Consider the following 17,712-nt stretch of genomic DNA (forward strand, 5'->3'; position numbering starts at 1 on the left):
TGTCATAGGCACAAGCATTTCTCTGAAGTAGTACAAAGTTATTAGGACAAGAATAAAAAAATGAAATCCTGTTTCTTCATTTGTCAACATTTGCACAAGTGCTGTATTTGAACAAATGCACACAAATAAGCAAGTTTCCAAAGTTAATATATGCTTCAGTCTTGCAAATGATCACTTACATTTCTAGAGTTGGTTTCCCAAATTCATAGTCAAAAAAAATTCTTTTCACAACTCTACTTAATGTTTTTCAAACAGAAGGTATAAAGCAAATATGCCCACTTGGTATGACTGACTAATGTATGCTTGACTCTTGATTGTTTGCAAATACAGAGACTTAACATGGCTTGAAATGAAAGCAGCTTTGAACAAAGAATGTATGTGATTCTAAACCTCGAAAATTAGGAAAAACTACAGAATAAAGCTTTTAATTCCTTTAGAAAAATACTAACCTGTTTTCTGAACTAGATGTAGAAGTACTAGATGATGACAATGTATGAGAATTTGACATGCGTGAGACAAACTTCTGGATGGTGTTACGAGATGGAGCTTTGATCCTCGAGCTACGCCTACTGTGATATTTCTGGAACAAACTCTCAACCTAAACATCAGAAAAAGATAGCAACAGTCATATTTATGCTATGAATAGCTTGCATTTAAAAAGTAATATTACTGAAGCTTAACTACTGCTAAGAAAGATCTATTCACCTTCACAATAATGCATTAGCAGTAGCAGCAGCAGGAATTTCAGAAGTCTTACTAACAAATAGATCACAAGAAACTTTACAAAAACCTATTTGCTTATTAAAAATAATAGCTTTAAGTATACACACAGTTACTTCTGAAGATCCTTGTTCTGTTTACCTTTCAGCTAATCAGTGAGACAGATATACAAATTTGAGTAGAAAATCCAAGATTTGAATCACTCGCTAAACTACAGCTCTCTACTAATTCTTTTAGTTATGCCTTTTATTTGCAGCTTTTTTTTTCCCCCTACTTGCAGGGCTCTTGAACCCAAACTAAAGATATAATTAAAAACATTATTCTTGTTGCTTTGAAATGCAGCAGTTCTCAGCATTTTTAAGATAACGCCCTAAAGACTTTTACCTGGAGTGTATTTTAGATCTGCCATTAGATCTATTAGAAATCTATTACCTCAAAGTTCTTCAGCGTCTTTCTCCAGAGCATTGGGTCTGATGGTTCAAGCTGGAAGACCCGCAACATAACGAACAGCAGATGAATACAAAATGTCCCACGGCCACAGCTACAAGTCTGCAAAGAAAAGTATATGCTAGGGCTCTACTGAATTGATAATTACACAGATCATTAAGTACATCGTGGAGACATATACTAGTCCCCTCCACACACACACTTTTTAAAAAAAATAGTAGTTAATGCAAAATATTTCATATATAGACATAAATATCTTCTTGCATGGCCTTACAGAAAATGTGAATCCCCAAAACATTGTTCAGAAATATGTATGGAAAAGCAGACAATTATAACACCAGTTTTCTCTTGACTTTTCTCCTTTTTTATTTTTTAAAATCAGCTGAAGCTATTGCTACGCTTCATACTAGAAGGAATTTATGCATATAATCATCATATACCCATAACATGACAGCAATCAAACTTAAATGAGATGCTTCTGTTTACTCAAACACCTAAATGTTCCCCAACACAGCATCACAGCAGTACTATGCAAGTCTCTGAAGAGAACCTCACTGTGGGTATTAATGAAATTATCACACCATTAAAGAAATTGTGTCATGTGCTTGTCATTTATATATCCCATGAATAGAGGAAATATAGCATTTCAGAGTGAGAAACTAGGAAAATGAAGTAGCCAAATTATAGCCAAAAATACTTAAGATAAATAATTAGGAGCCACTTCTAGGAATGAGAAATATACAGAACATTAGTAATTACTTCCCATAGTCTTTTTTAAAAGAAACTCTAGACAAAACTAATACTTGCTACATATTTGAAAAATACAAGCTGATCATTATATTACATAAGCACAGATTACATCTTTTAAACATTACTTTATAGAACCATTAGCAAGGGTTGGTGACTAACTTGGAAAACTGTACAAAACCAAATTAGATCAAGATTAACTATAAATTAGTAAAAGCTACAAACAACACAAAAACATTCTCTACCTGAGGCCCAATAAACACTCTGTATTTATTATCAGGGCTATCTCCGCCAATTAAGAAAGAGTTGGGTCCTATCTGCTGCAGCAGGTACAGCCTGGCTCGCATAACTTTGTTGACACGACGATTTGTTTCCTCAGGGCTGTATGGAGAGGAGCCATCTGGAGATGGGGCTCGTCGAGGTGGCGTTATTCGTCCACTCTGAAACTACATAAGCAGTTCCATCATGAGCATTTCCAGGACAATAGTAAGTTTAACTATGTATTTTTTCCCCAAAAGACATTGAATAAGAGTCCCCAAAACCTGAAGAAACTATAACCTGCTTAGACTATATGAATTTAAAATGATTAATTTTCTTCCATGCCCAGAACTCAAGGGCAGAAGAGAGTTGGGGGGGTGGGGGTCCAGTCAACAATCCTATCCCCCAAGGGAATATACTTACCTGGAGAACCGACATGCAAAACTACAGGGGGAAAAAACCAAACAAAAAACCAAAAAGCAAAAGCCAAACTCCTAGCACCTCTTCGTGCAAATCAAGCTAAGAGAATATACATGTCTTCACAACTGAGTACCTATATTTCTTAATTTATTTCCTACAAAAAAAATTGAAAGCAGGACTGAATTAAGAAGAAAACACACACCTAAGAGCAGAGAACAAGATTCCACACGAGAAGTGTAACGTGAGATATGCTCTGCATATCTCGCTCAAGTGATACCCTGTCATAACCCCTTTATATCAGCATCTTGCCTACCCAGGAAGGATTAGATACCAATTGCTTCTCTAAGCAAAAGATTGCAGTATATAGCCAAATTAAAAATTACATCACAGCTTGCAACTTACAGGCACTGGAGATACCCTTTTTCTTCTAACACCCGGTGATTCAGATTTAACTGTCCTAGAGGATGATGAAAAGCTACTAGGAGAAGGACTACGTCTTCCTTTCTGTGTAAGTGAAGCAGCAGTGCTTTGTCCTTCAGCCCGAGGCTCTAGAGAGAGTTTGTTCATTTCCAATCCATCTCCTTTCCCAGAGATAGGTTTCACCACCTTGCAGGAATTAAGCCATGCGTTAGAATCACGAATTGATCATTTTACATTAAAAAGCAAGACAAATTCATCAAAACTTGTTTTGCTAGCATTATAATTAAACCATTATTTAGACATCCAAAGTTTGCATATTCCCCAGGTTCTAATATTAACATCTAATAGGGGCTATCTTGTCAATCTATATGCAACACAAAAGCAAGAACCTTTTCTCCTGTCCATTTGTGCCACTTATGTTAGAGTTGTGGCAGCAACTGATTTGATTCTCAAAGTGCTTCTGTAATTTTCATTCACGGTATCTCAGAGGACAGCAACTCTCCCATTTAGATAGTAGGAGCCAAAAGAATTTTTTCTACAGGCACTGTCTGCTTATTTAAGAGCTATAACCTTGGATCCATCTGTTACATACAGTAAGCATCAGTTGATAAATACTAGGATTGCTATTTCTACAGCACAATATGAACACTTGCTGCAAAGTAAAATTACTTTAAACTTGGAGGCAATACAGCAAAATTAAGGTGTGCTGTGCCCTATGAGAACCACAGCCAGCTTTTCTGCCTGCAATACGAGTAAAACAGCTACACTGCATCTGGTATCTGAGCTAATCACTGTGCACAGTACTGCACTACCTGAATAGACACATGTGCTCAAGAAGAGTGAGCAAACACACTTCTAATACAGTGCTTTGTTGCATAAACATTGAATTTTGACACTGATATGGAATATTTCAAGACAACTGTCAGCTGCCTGCCCCTCAGACCTACATAATGCATGAGAAGAGTAAGGGCCCCCAGTCACAGCAGGCAGTTTTAGTTTTACATTTCTCCATGTCTTAGAGGCTTGACTCAAAGCCAGAGGGAAGCTCCAAGTAACAGTTCAGATTAACAGAGCAGACCTCTCCTAGAAAATTGCAGAGGTCTCTGATTTAGGGGAAAAAAAAAAAAAATATGGAAGGGGCTTTCCCTGATCAGGGTATGAGGAGGAAGAAACATCCAGCCTCAGTGCCTTTCTACCTGATGATTTGGACTGCATCCACAAGGTCAAACACTATTTTAAACTAAAGCATTTAACTCATCTAGCTGAAGCTGTTCCACTATCCAGAAATACATTTCAGTTTCAGCAGGCTACAGGGAGAAGAGGACAATGAGAAGGTTGTAGCCTAACAGTTAGGCACTGCCCAAGAGAGGAAAGACCTGTGTTTATAGCCTTGATCCAAGCACTGCTTGTTTTACTCTAAGAAGTCACCATATCGAATATATACTTCTTGCAAACCTGAACTTTTCAGAAACCTTTGTTGTTGTTTTAAAATATATTGCTGTCTGATTATGAAAATGAACAGGATAAAGGAAAAGTATGAAAAGCAATGCAGGCTTTTTTTTCTTCCTACTGATTATTGTAATGCTTTTTTTTCTTTCCTGGAAGGTCAAAATGCAAATTCACGTACCTATGGACAAGTTACATTTATCAGTTGCTAGTGCTTGAAAAAGCTTAAATGTAAAATGGTAGTAATTGAGAATCTGGAGTATCAAAAATTGTATAAAAAACCCAGAAACCTCAAGGGAAGTGGGCTGAGCAGGGAACCATAATTTCAAGCTATGCAGTAACTAAGACGCATTTAAAAATTTTTTCAAGTAAGAACTGTTTTGTGTTATTCGAGGTATTGCTTTTTTGGTGCACTTTAAGTATTTTCAATGTTTTTATGACAGAAAGTTACCAACATAGCCCTTATTTCTGTTCTAGAAAAGCTGCCCCCAAACACTTGTTTACTGCATCAGATGATCTTAGCTTTAAATTAGCACTCCCATCAATGTTACACAGGAGTCACATTGACCAATGCAACTACACTTTTACTAACTGTATTGGGTCTGGCTGAGATGGAGTTCACTTTCCCCATAGCAGCCCTCATAGTGCTGTGCTCTGTCTTGGTAGCTAGAAAGGTGTTGATAACACACCAGTGTTTTGGCTACTGCTGAGCAGTGCTCCCACAGCATCAAGGCTGTCTCTCCAACATTGCCCCCCCTCACCAGTAGGCTGGGGGTGGGCAAGATCTTGGGAGGGGACATAGCCAGGACAGCTGACCCAAACTGACCAAAGGGATATTCCATACCATATGACGTCTGCTCAGTATAAAAGCTAGGGGGAGGAGGAGGAAGGGGGGCATTCGTTTATTTATGTTTGTCTTCCAGAGCAACCACTACGCGTACTGAAGCCCTGCTTCCTGGGAAGTGGCCAAACATCGCCTGCTGATGGGAAGTAGAGAATAAAATCTTTTGTTTTCCTTTGCTTTCGCGCGCGACCTTTGCTTTTGCTTTATTAATCTGTCCTTATCTCAACCCACGAGCCTTTCATTACATTTTCTCTCCCCTGTCCAGTTGAGGAAGGGGAGTGACAGAGTGGCTTTGGTGGGCACCTGGCATCCAGCCAGGGTCAACCCACCACAGTAACTAATTGCTATTAACTAACCAGCATTATACTGAATATACTAGTGTTAGAATCATAACTGTGTTTAAGTTTTCAGTTTGATCTGTCTGAAATTTCTTAAAATTACTTCTGAGCCATTTATACAAAAGCATTACCCAAAAATGCTAATAGGAATACTCTGGCATCCAAGTTTTAGCAGAGTTGAGACTTATGTGAAGGAGTTACTCAGATTTGATTTTTCTGGTTCTAATAAGCTTGCAGTTTGTATATTCATCTAGCAAAAAAATCCACACACGTTAAAGTTTTCTATATGTTTAACATTTTCAAACTAAGGAAATGCGAAGTCATAAAACCCTAAAGAATGGAGTACAAAGCACTACAGTGCAGTTCTGCACTCAAATGTAAGTTTTTATCTAATGAACAAGAGTTACTGTTGCTGTTGACATTAGAGGGCAGTGTTGCCACAGCAATATTTTATACTACACAATCAGCAGCACAGCAATGTTTTTTTTTTTTTTTTTAAATAAAGCTTAATAAATGCATACACCTCAAAGTCAGCCAATTTCCTGTTAAACAGCTCATTAAAAAAATGAATGAGGGGATCACAATTAAGAGTCCACAAATTGTTAAAGAGGCTTCTAAAAGAAAGAAATTTAAGGGATTTTTATTTGTAATAGTTGTCAGACATTACCCTTACTTCTGTGCCACTTACCACAGGGCCTCTCCTGCTTCTTCTTTCCAGCCATTCATGCTTCCAGGCTGGCATACACATTGCCTTGAGTTTCTCCCTGATCATACGCTCTTCTGGGCGGTCATCCATCTTCTGCAACCCCCTGAGGGTTTCTCTATTCTCCATGTCACAACTACAGCAAAGAAAAAAATATAGTCATAGATACAATTATTTTTGGTTAAGGTATAATACTATAGCATTCTTAAGCTTTGTGCCATCCTGTTCTCCCTCTCCTTACAATGCAGCTACTAAAACATTACTTCCAACTGACTGCAGCAAGACTTTCAAGAGTTACAACTAATTTGCTAGTCTGAAGTTCGCAGCTACCTGTTTTGAGGGGTATTTCTTTAAAATGTGTATTGCTTGTAACATCGGACACCCAGTAAAGAGGAATGTCTCGGCAAACGTTAGACCAATACAAAAGTTACCCTGTATGTCATGTCATTCATCAAAAGTTTCAGAAGTGTTGTGATGGTTCATGCATGCATTGGCAATTCAAAGCTTGCAATCTCTATTTTAAAACAGTTTACAAGATGAATATAAGTTAATGGTGAAAAGTTTCCATCTTCATAGGATGCACAAGCATGAAGCATGAAGCTATGTATGTAGTGCCTCTTCCTATACATAAACTCTTCCTCAAAAAAAAAAAGAGGACTTTCATTATTTCTGTGTCTAGTTGTAAACTAATACACAGTATGTTTAAAGTAAGGCTAGTGTCCTTGAGAATTGCTTTCTGACTGATGATTCAAAAGCACTTCAAGCAAGCTATAATTATAGCAAAAAAGTCACAGCAAGTTCATATCTGTAAAATAAAAGTATAATCCATCTGGGCTTATGCTTTTTTGACCTACAGCAAAGTAGTTGCCTGTGATTGCTAGCAACAAAGCAGCAAAAAAATACTGTCAGACACTGAAAAACAAATATAGTCTGGAAGATTTCCTGATTCTATCGAATTATCTGCTAAATCACCAAGAAAACCACATTCTTAAGCAGCAGTACATGATCCCCTTCCATCTTCTTGAAGTTAGCTGTCTTTAAAAATAAGCAAGCTTGATTAAGCCAACTCTTAGAATAAAATTGTTTCAAAAATAAAATCACAACTTAAAGTGGAAGATAAGGCTATATAATAATTTAGTTACAATGAGAAGCAGTTTCTATTTACATCCGCTGCTTTCATGCAGTCTTCAACTTCTAAAACTTTCAGCTATGCAGTTAAAACTACATTTATGTACTGTATGATGACCTACAACATATTCCCTACAACATTCACTGCAATAAGCAATAAGATATTAAAGTTACAATGCCTATCAGCAATGTATTACTGAAGTTCATTTATCACAAATCCCTACGTAGAAAAATGAGATGTTTTCACTGGTCAGAAGGAGTAGTCATGGTTTGTTTTTTTTCTCTCATTGTAGACAAAGAAAACAAAGTATTCTGAGACAGGAAATAACTCTTCCTGTTGAGTGCTGAAACAAGCAGCAGATGGATATTGTAAACAAAATTCATTTTCTTTCAAGCAACATCTAAACCTACCTGTTAATAACCAAATTTAGACACTCAGAACAGTGTCTAGCAATTACTTAAATGTTTATAAATAAAAAACAATCCACCTAAGAACAAATGTTTTTTCAGAGGTTAAGCATTAATGCTTGCTTAACTTCAAAACTAATGCAAGTGACAAGTTATTTTTGCCCCAACACTGAACTTCATACTATTGCTTTCTAGAAAGAGACAAAAACTAGCAATTCTTCATGAAAAACAAAGACATTACAGCAGCAGGTAGAGTCCAAATGGAGAATGTGCCTAAAAGCTTAAAATAGGGGAAAAAATCCTATTGTCTAGAAAGGGCTGATTTTACATTTTTTCCTCAGTTAAAATAAAATCAGTTCAAAGACAAAAATCTTTGTCTGCATAAGAACAGTACAGCTCCAAAATAATACAGGTGCAAGTTAAAAATAGAGTTACTCTGTTTTTTATTAGTTATTCCATAGCATGAACCATCTCAGTCACATGAATACTTTGTATACAAGACAGAAAACACTATCCCAGCAGTGAAAGAATGGCACAGTATTTCATTTGTTCATATAACCATGATTAACTTCCCAACTGATAAAAAAAATCCGAGAGGCCCTTAGACTTCATGAACAATGCAATATGACAGTGGAGGCTTCACAATCTGTACTTGTTATCTAAAAAGCAGAAGCAACTATTTTCCTCTCATGTGACAGCTAAACTGATCTACTCTTGCCTGCACAAAGAACTCTTGTGCTTTTCCTCCATGCAGGTGGGAAAGACCAACCAAGTCTGAAAGCTTTTGCTCAGGAAACCAGTTATCTTTTTGCAGAATTTAGTTATTGTGTGTATTTTTATAGAATACAGTTTCTGAAGCATTCAAAAAACCTTCCTATTTTAACTCAAGCTCAGCTAAAACTATAGTTTACTAAATATTCTTATACTGTTGGATCTGTGGAAAAAATTTTTCTCCTGTGAATGCACAAAGTTTCCTGCATGCTGCAGGACATCCTCATTTTGTAGCCTAAACTTACAGGTTTTGTTTATTTTTTAATCTAAAGCAAAACCCCTCATCTATTCTAGTCAAGCTGAAGTTTGCCTACACGACAACAGCTGGGTTGCCAGTCCCCATATCACTGTACCTCAGCACAAAAAAATAATAATAAACCCAGAGTGTACTCCACTGAGGACTTGCTCCTGCTCTGATCCCGATCTTCATACAGCAAAAGCTATTCCTGAGTCAAGGTAACAATGTGCTTAAGTGACTGCCATGTAGTACTTTATTTGAACAGCAATGACACAGTTAAGGAGCATGCCAAAAAAAAAGTCTCAGAGAATGTGCTAGCTTGGACCAGGGAGCCTGACATTTCTCAACATCCCACCTTTCTGCTTCATCAGGAAGCAAGGATTTTGCTCAAATATTTCAGTTTCTCATGAATCAAGCAAAAAGGATACAAGGCTTTTTTCCAGATAAAATTTAACTTTTCAACTCCCCCTCCCCCCCCCAAAATGGCAGCATTAAGAATCTTTTAAATTCTTTTTATTATTAGTTTTAAACCAGACATCAGCTCCCATATTAGTCAAGAAATTCTGAAGAAATGGATCCAAATTGTAATTTTAAAGTACTGAGAAAGCTCAATAGTGTGATGACTACTGTTTTTTTAATGAATAAGCTTAGTGGTCTGCACATTAATAATTGCATTGTTCACTTTGAATTAATGTGCTTCATGAACTATAAAACTAAATACACTAGAATTAATGTACTGCATGGAAAGTCTAATGCAACATCTTGTGCAATACAGAAGGCAAAAACTTTGTCCTTTGTTTCTGAGTCTTAATTTTGAAGACTTGCAAACAGTAATTGAACATTTAGATTAACAACTGGTTCTCTATGGATCAATGATTCAATATTTTAAACACAAGGTATGCAATACACTTTATTTAGCAAACTTGCAAAATTACAAGCAAGTTTTACTTCTGAATGGCTCAGTGAATTTAATACTAATTCTCTGCAAGTATTTTTCTTACAAAGGGCATATAACAGTATATGAAAGCTGAATAGTAGCTCCAATTCATTTTCCTGCGCTTCTCAATGTTTAGAAACACTTAAGATGTCTTTGCTTCTCTGCTATCTTATTTGGGCAAACAGCTTTATCCAATAGCCACACTGGACCAGATTTTATTAGCAGTAGGAAAACAGGAAGAAGGCAAGTTCTAAAATAGGAAAGAGTCAATTCACCAAGAAAAGGAAAGCTCTGTCTGCCATATCCACAAATAATCGTAGGGAGGAGAAAAGTTATTAGCTGCTAAGTAATTTTTTTTATTTTTTTTTTTTTTAAAACATTTGTCTGAAGCAAGTTAGCAAAGGTAACTTGCGTGCCAGCAGTGGTCAAACCATGGGTGACCACAGAACACACTCATGAACAAAAGTGGTCACACAGCAGCTCTATCAGAGCAATGCGCTTAACAACAGGTTGTGAGAAAAGCAGCCTAGGGTTTAATGAAAAAGCAATGAATGCTTTTGAATAGAGTCTGGTATTTTATCTCTATAAAAGTTCATTCCATTATTGAGCAAAATTTCTAGAAATTACAGGAAGTAGATAATTTATATTGATACATGAAGGCCCAAAGCCACTAATAATTGTGCAGCTTAATTCTTTTCATAATTCTGTGTATTTGACTAATATCTGAAGTGTGGTAATACAGCTTACACAAAGATTCAGTAAGTTTATTACTGTATGACAAACTTCAGTATCCCAACAGAGAACAGCATGCCCAGTTCACATTGGGGTAACTGAAGAGAAAAAGCATGTCCTGCCCCCACCCTGGTGTGACATACTACGGGGTATTACTCTAAGAACTGCAGTAATGTCATTAAAAAGAAAAAGATAGCAATACAAGTGCTCACTGACAGTCAACTATGATTATTTCATCTACACCAGGTTATAGGATCACAAGCATAGGTATTAGAGAAAGGGATTAGCATATAAAGTAGTAACTTGGACAGGATTAGCTATGTAGATTTTTCCAAAGCTACAACCTATTAGATAATTTCTTGAAGAGTTATAAACAAGAAAGGGAATTTAGACCATTCTGGCACTGTTCAAAACTGCAGAATTATCAGCAGATAACAAGTGTTCCAAAATTGCTGCTGTAAAGAGAATTTTAAAGTTCTCTCAGCAAAAGATGATCATAAAAATAAACCACATAAAGCAAATAAGAAAATAAAGGCTTATAAATGTTATTTCTAGCAAAGAAACATAACAGTAAAATTTAAGTCTTAATGACTGGTTAGGCAGTAAATGGTATGTAATGCAAATGGAGAACCAAACTTACTCTTTTCAAAAGAAATGTCTTTAAAAGATTTAAAGCTAAATTTAAAAAGTTATAAAACCCAACAATCTCTAGCCTTACAGAAGGAGACTAGAGACCCAGAAAGACGTTTAACAGGTTTGCTCTTGTTCTTTTCTGAAGAATGATTTTAATACCGTTTCCATGGTAAAAATCATATTTCTCACCAGGATTACGTTGGTTTCTTAGTGTACGCTGCTGAGAGTTATAAAAATTATTATTGCCATCTACTAGTTTTACTAAAGTAGCATTTAGAAGTCATGAAACAGGACCCTGGTATGCTAATCTTCCCAATTTATTTTCTTATTTATGTATCTTGTCTGTATCTGGTTTTGTTATTTGGTATTCATCTTGAAGCTTATGCTCTAATTTGTTTTTTCCTCTTTTCATGTAAGCTTGTCCATATATTTATCAGTCTGAGTTACACTGGCAATTAATATTATTAATTTGATTTCTTATGATTTAGGAATTCAGTAATAAAATGTATTAAATAAGCACTAAACCTTGCTAAAGAGACGTCTGTCTTACCAACACTCAGAGACCCGTTCAAAATGTCTCCTTGTCCTGCAAAGACTCATGCATACGCTGAACTTAGCTCCAAAAGCCAAAGGGGACTAAACATTTCCACATATGTTTCTGGCTCTAGCATAAAAAGCTTTCCTGAGATGCAGAAATAAAGTAAAAAATTCCTTGCAAGCCTATTTTGAGTAACTTCTAGGTGAAGAAACACTACTCTATAGCAACGTATTAGACCCCTTCACCCACTTATGGTAGATCCATAGTGGACAGCATATTTTCTATCAGCAGAAAGTCACAGGTGAACTGTGATTTTGCCATGAAGACCCAGACTTAGGATCTTCAGTAACTCACACATATAACACCCTCACACGCTATACAGAGTGCTCTGTCCTGTATGGGGAGAGCACGTCTCCCTGTGCAACAAGGAGGGACCTTTCAGTGATGTCTGTCAACTAGTCTAGCCACAGGCCAGGCATACAACTACTACATCTATTCTAACAGTGGCAGCTACTATTACAATTGTTTATTTTTGTAAGATAACAAGCTACCTGTAAGATGATAACAAGCTACCACAACAAAAAAAAGTGGCAGGAAAAGGCATTCAAAACTTCTGCAAGCATATGGCTAAAAATGGTTATGGTTTCAATAACTCCTATTTCAGCTTCTTTAAAATCCAGAATATAAAGAGAAATTAAGTGCATCAATCTTATCTGATGAGGAGGGGAGTATTTAGTGAGGTAACTTAAAAAAAATCAATGTAGTTAGAAAGCAATTAAAGAAATTCCATAACCACCAAATAGGTCTGTGAAAGCAAGGAAGCTGATTACAGGACAGCAAGTATACAGACTACTCCTTAACAAAAATATACCATTTTTTCTTATCCTCAGCATATTCCTGACTGAGATTTTATTTGAAGACTTTGCTGCATTCATATCCCACTTATAACAATGTACTTAAGCTTTTAATTTGTAGTAACATATACTACTTTAGAAATATAAATCTTGATACTAATTAAAAATCACATACTGTCAAGTAAAAATGCAATGAGCTCACATCCCTTTTGTATTGGCTTGGATAAAGGAAAAGAGATATCTTCAGTATTTGCTTAAAATTGACAGAAAAGTTGCAGACATATTCACATAGTAGTGTGAAAGCATAACACTAGGGAAACATTACAAGAGCTCCAGCTTGTCACCAGTAATTTGAGGAAGGACACAGCATTCTACATAAACAGAATTTGATCAGAAAGGCTTTACATTGAAGTTTCAGTATAGTCATTCCCTCCCAGGCACAATATATTCTCCTGTAAGCAAGCATCTGGGAGAAACAGTTTCACAAACCATGGACACCCCACCATAAAAGATAAAAATAACATTACATATATCTAGAAAGATGCATGAAACTATGTAGACAGATACTACACTTATGCAAAATACACTTTTTGGAAAAGGAAGAGTCTAATTCCATCAAGACATACTGTGCAAGAGCAACTAGAAGCAGTATTAAACATTGATACAGTATTTGAGGGAGGATGGAAGAAGTAAGACCTATTGGGTCAGCTAGATGTCATTTTCCTAGCTGTGAAACAATCTTAATAAATGAAGCAAGCAGAATTTATTTATTTTTATCTAGTGAAACTTATGTGGTCCTACTAACTCCAGATTCATGAAAGGAGTAGCAGTATTTGACATCACCTTCAGATTTTTGGTTAGGACACTGACTTCCAGTGGACTACTGCCAACCTTCAGCAGGTTTTGCGGGCCATCAAGCTTACTGAAACCACTGCTCAGTACATATAGCTCTACATGCTAGCTCCTGCATCCTGCTTTGACCACACTCCTGAGTTCTCTAGGCCAATGGCTTCAGTAACCATTACAGGGAAAGTAATATGTGAAAAATAAAATTAAAAAAGCAAATCTAGATGTGCTGCAAAAAGTCAGATAACATTTTTGAATTCAAATCAAGTAAATGCTATGGTGGAGCAGGGGGTGATGCCTTCACTTCTACCTTTCAGCAGTCTACCAGAAAAAGCTTTAGCTACTTCTCATTTCTTGCATTACTTTTTGAAATTAACAAAAGTTTTTTGATTCAAAGATAGCACTTTAAGATTCTCATGCTTGTCAGCTACAAGAAATCTTTTCCTTCCATCAAGATTGTGTAAGCAATTGTTTTGTAAAAACTTGTAAAATATCATCACTGTACTGATTACACCACCATGCTACTTTGAACACTGAAAGCAATTCTTTATCTGAGGAATTACAGAAAGATTAAAAAGATATGACCAACAGGACAAAATAAACCACACTGGGGAACAACCCCAATCTACACTGATATTCACCCACTATTGCATTATGCAAGCATTCTGGTATATGTACTTATAGGGTAGTTGGAACAAATCTGTTTCTAACCTTATGTGGGACTTTGAGGCCACAAAATATATTGAAAATAATTAGTAATATTTTAAAATAAGCACTGAACTCTAAATCATCCCAACTGCATCTATGTTTGGCAGAATTGTGATAAATTTTCTTACTGCTGCTAAAAAACCGCTTTGAAGAGAAATGGAGGAGAGTTTTCCAGAACTGGAGAGTTAATCTTTCATTGTGCTTTCTAATCAGCAACACAACTGAGCAATAGAGTAATTCTAGTTCATAACTCCATTATGAGATCTCCTCCCCAAAGTAACTGTATGGGTTTTGGCTGGGATGAAGTTACAACAGTAATTCAAACTTTCATATAATATTGTTAAACAAAATCAGAGTAGCTGAATTTACCAGTGTCATCTTTTTATTGATCCAAAAGAGAATCAGAGAAGGAGAAAAAAAGTTGTTAAAAACATGAAATTTATAAACACGAATAAGCACAGACAACCATGGAAGACAAGTTTTGCAGACATACAAGGGAGTTCAAAAAACTATAAAATTGGAAAAGTCAAACAACTGAAACTGACAAAAACCTCAGAAACCTCAGATATTTCAAAAATATCAACAGCAGCACTCAAGTATTTTTCTTTAACGTGATACCTATCCATGGCAATAGAGTAACTTGTAAGAAAGCTTTTTCATTTATCCTAACCCACAAGCACACAAAAGAAATGACCACTCTGCCTTAGAAGAGGAAGTAGTCTTATACTGCTGAAGCTACAAATAAGCATTACTACAAAAAAAAAAGCATTTACTTTAGAGAGAACTGTATTCAACAGCACTGGTTATAAGATAAACACCAAAGGCATTTTCAGTGAGATGCATGCCAAGCATATCTGTAAGATAATTATCAGGAGCACTGGAATAGAGATATATACGCACTTCAGGCAGAGGAGACATGCTTTCAATGACAATGATCTTCTCTCTCATTAAAGTTCTCTTTTTTTAAAGGGAATAAAGAAACGGAATTACAGTAATGCACTTAAAGTTTGGCTTTATTTGCGACTTGTTTTAAATATTTCATACTGACAAACATCAGAGATGGAATAGAGTATTTAGTACTTTACAAGTGCACGATTGTCATATCCTTCTCAAACTATCTGCCCATTTAAACTTCTTATATAGAACATATTAGACTATTTTCAAACATTTTGTAAGTGACCCCATATTTTAAAGAGTTTGCACAGCAATACTCCACCTTAGAATGAAACCTCATGTTTTCAGTCAGAGGAGATTCTATTCGTTAGTGCTGGAAAAGATGCTCAGGGCAAGCAGTTACTATATATACACTGTCTCTAGCATTATTGTTTTCCATTTTGCTGCTATCCAGTTACATTGGCTTTCACTTGAAATGCAGCAATACTTCCCTTAAAATTGTCTTTTTCAGCTTTTCATTGTCCTGGTTAGGACAAGTTAACTCTGTCCCAGCTGAAACCAGGACATCATTACAACTACCTTCTCTCCTCACAGCATTTGCCATTATATATGATACTGTCATGTTACCTAAAAAGAACAACTATTTAGTTTTGGACAAGTAATGATACCAAATCAATTTTAACTAGCAAGTAAAGGTAGTATATTTAAACTGGGACAACCCGAGCAAACATGCTTTCCTTTGCATCCACTCTACCACAGTTGATGACAGCTCCTGGCACTGGAATACACATATGCAGACAGTGACTTTTTAAGCTGCTGCAGTCTAACTCTACAAGATTTTGCCTACCAGAGTCCATAGGCAAACAATATAAACTTCCACAGAAACACAAAAGGAACAAACCCCAGACTTCTGATATGGCATCAAAACACAAAGTCTGTTTCTCAAATCATTGTTTACATATTTACACTACAAGTCTTCTTTCCAGAATCTTTTTTCCTCATTTTGAAATATTGTCAAGTCAGCTATTCAGTGGATTTATTATGTCCCAGGCTTTATGCATACAGTTCAGTTTACTTCTGTGAACATACCCTCCAAGCTTCACACTGAATTGAGAAATTTTTTCATGTTGAAATAATATATTGCAAAATTAAGACTTAACTTTGTCAGAAATTGACTGTCAGCATTCAAGCTAATAGGTTCCGATTTCCTATATGTTGTTGATCACTTAAGATATCAGTTACCATTTAAAATCAGTGATATTAATTTTTCTTCAGTCACATACCACCTACAACTACTCAGACCATCTTTCAGGTAGCTGACAGAATAAGCCTGGGGCCACTCAAGCTTTTCAATTAAGATAGTCAAAGCAGAACTGCGAGAAAGACTCCAAGCTATGAACCAGCAATCATCAGGGAAAGTTTGATTTTAAGAACTGCCATGCAGTCCAGCCATGCTAAAGGACTCAGAAAGGTCTATATAGGAAGTGGTTATTAACCATTTGTGCAGTATCCTCAAAACATTGCTTCAGCTGAAATAGCAGCACTCAGTGAAGTCCACAGCTTCAAAGAAGAAACATGAATACATAAGTGTGCTTTTGGATTTTTAAATTGCTCTCCCACATAGCCCAAAAGACGAGATTGTGTTTCTTTTGCAATACTACACACTAGGCTTTTGTGGACTACTCGTGTAAGCTCATCAACGCAATTCTCAAACAACTATCTTCTGTCCACAACTGTGTTCCCCCTCTACAGATTAAGTCTGAAATTTAATAGAGCAGTTCTCTAGAATTATGACACTATCAGTAACTTTGCATTAAGAAATCTTAGGAAGGCCCTTTCACGAGTATTCCTAATTTAAGGAAGAATGCTGAGATGCTCCTACATTTAGTTCACAATGCCCAAGTATTCACGTACAGCAATGACAAGGTTTCCTTGCCTCATCCCTGCCCCCTCCAGAAGGAGCCAATTAAAAAACCTGGTATCAAACATGTGGTCAGGCTAAAATGAAGTATTATGTTTTTACTTCACTGTAAAGCTCAGGTAAGCATATGTACTGCTTCCCTGAGACCAGAAAAACAGTGTACTAATGCTTTTAACAGTAACTTTACTAATAAAAATTAAGGTATACATAAAGGTAAACTTTAGCCAGTGTGCTGAAATTAAAGCTAAAAATGTTAAAAACATTTTTTGATAGGTTGAGCAGTCACTTAGTTGCACATATATGCAAAGAAGTTCCACAGTTTTCCCAAACTTCTCATGATCCATGATTGAGAAAATTGTATCAAGAGAGAAACCTCCTATCATCCGTCTGGAGGATGACATTTCACTGTTACACATGAGAAGGCAGGCCACATGGAAATTAGAATTGCAAGGAATTAAGTTTTCTTTAGAAGGCTTTCCTCCCAACCCCAAATTTACAGCATGATTTTCAAACAACTTGATTTTCAGACCTTATTTTTCATTGTAAAACTATGCCTTTGTACAGAAAAGCCTTGCTTTTCTTAGTTATATTTCACAAATTTCTTAAAACTAAGCTATAAACCCTGGAGAAACATGTAGGCCCCTGTTTCAGGGGCACCTGTTCTAAAACACAAAAACAGTTGAGTCAAATATCGACCTGATTAACAAGAACAATCATTATTAGGAATTAGTGAGCATGATTCAGACAGCAGTGGAATTAAA

General features: G+C 36.2%; 1 protein-coding gene across 1 annotated transcript in view; it reads right to left on the reverse strand.

Annotated features, from left to right (window-relative positions):
* The window catches only part of LOC127027897 (mitogen-activated protein kinase kinase kinase 1-like), a 62,324-nt gene that overhangs the window by 17,066 nt on the left and 27,546 nt on the right, over positions 1-17,712 (reverse strand). The window contains exons 3-7 of the mRNA XM_050913760.1: positions 6,329-6,479; positions 2,995-3,198; positions 2,160-2,360; positions 1,153-1,269; positions 450-598 (exon numbers count right to left, since the gene is read on the reverse strand). Coding sequence (XP_050769717.1) covers positions 450-598; positions 1,153-1,269; positions 2,160-2,360; positions 2,995-3,198; positions 6,329-6,479 — 822 coding nt within the window. The remainder of the gene's footprint in view (positions 1-449; positions 599-1,152; positions 1,270-2,159; positions 2,361-2,994; positions 3,199-6,328; positions 6,480-17,712) is intronic.

Source organism: Gymnogyps californianus, unplaced genomic scaffold (genome assembly GCF_018139145.2).
Source record: "Gymnogyps californianus isolate 813 unplaced genomic scaffold, ASM1813914v2 HiC_scaffold_101, whole genome shotgun sequence".
NCBI lineage: Eukaryota > Metazoa > Chordata > Aves > Accipitriformes > Cathartidae > Gymnogyps > Gymnogyps californianus.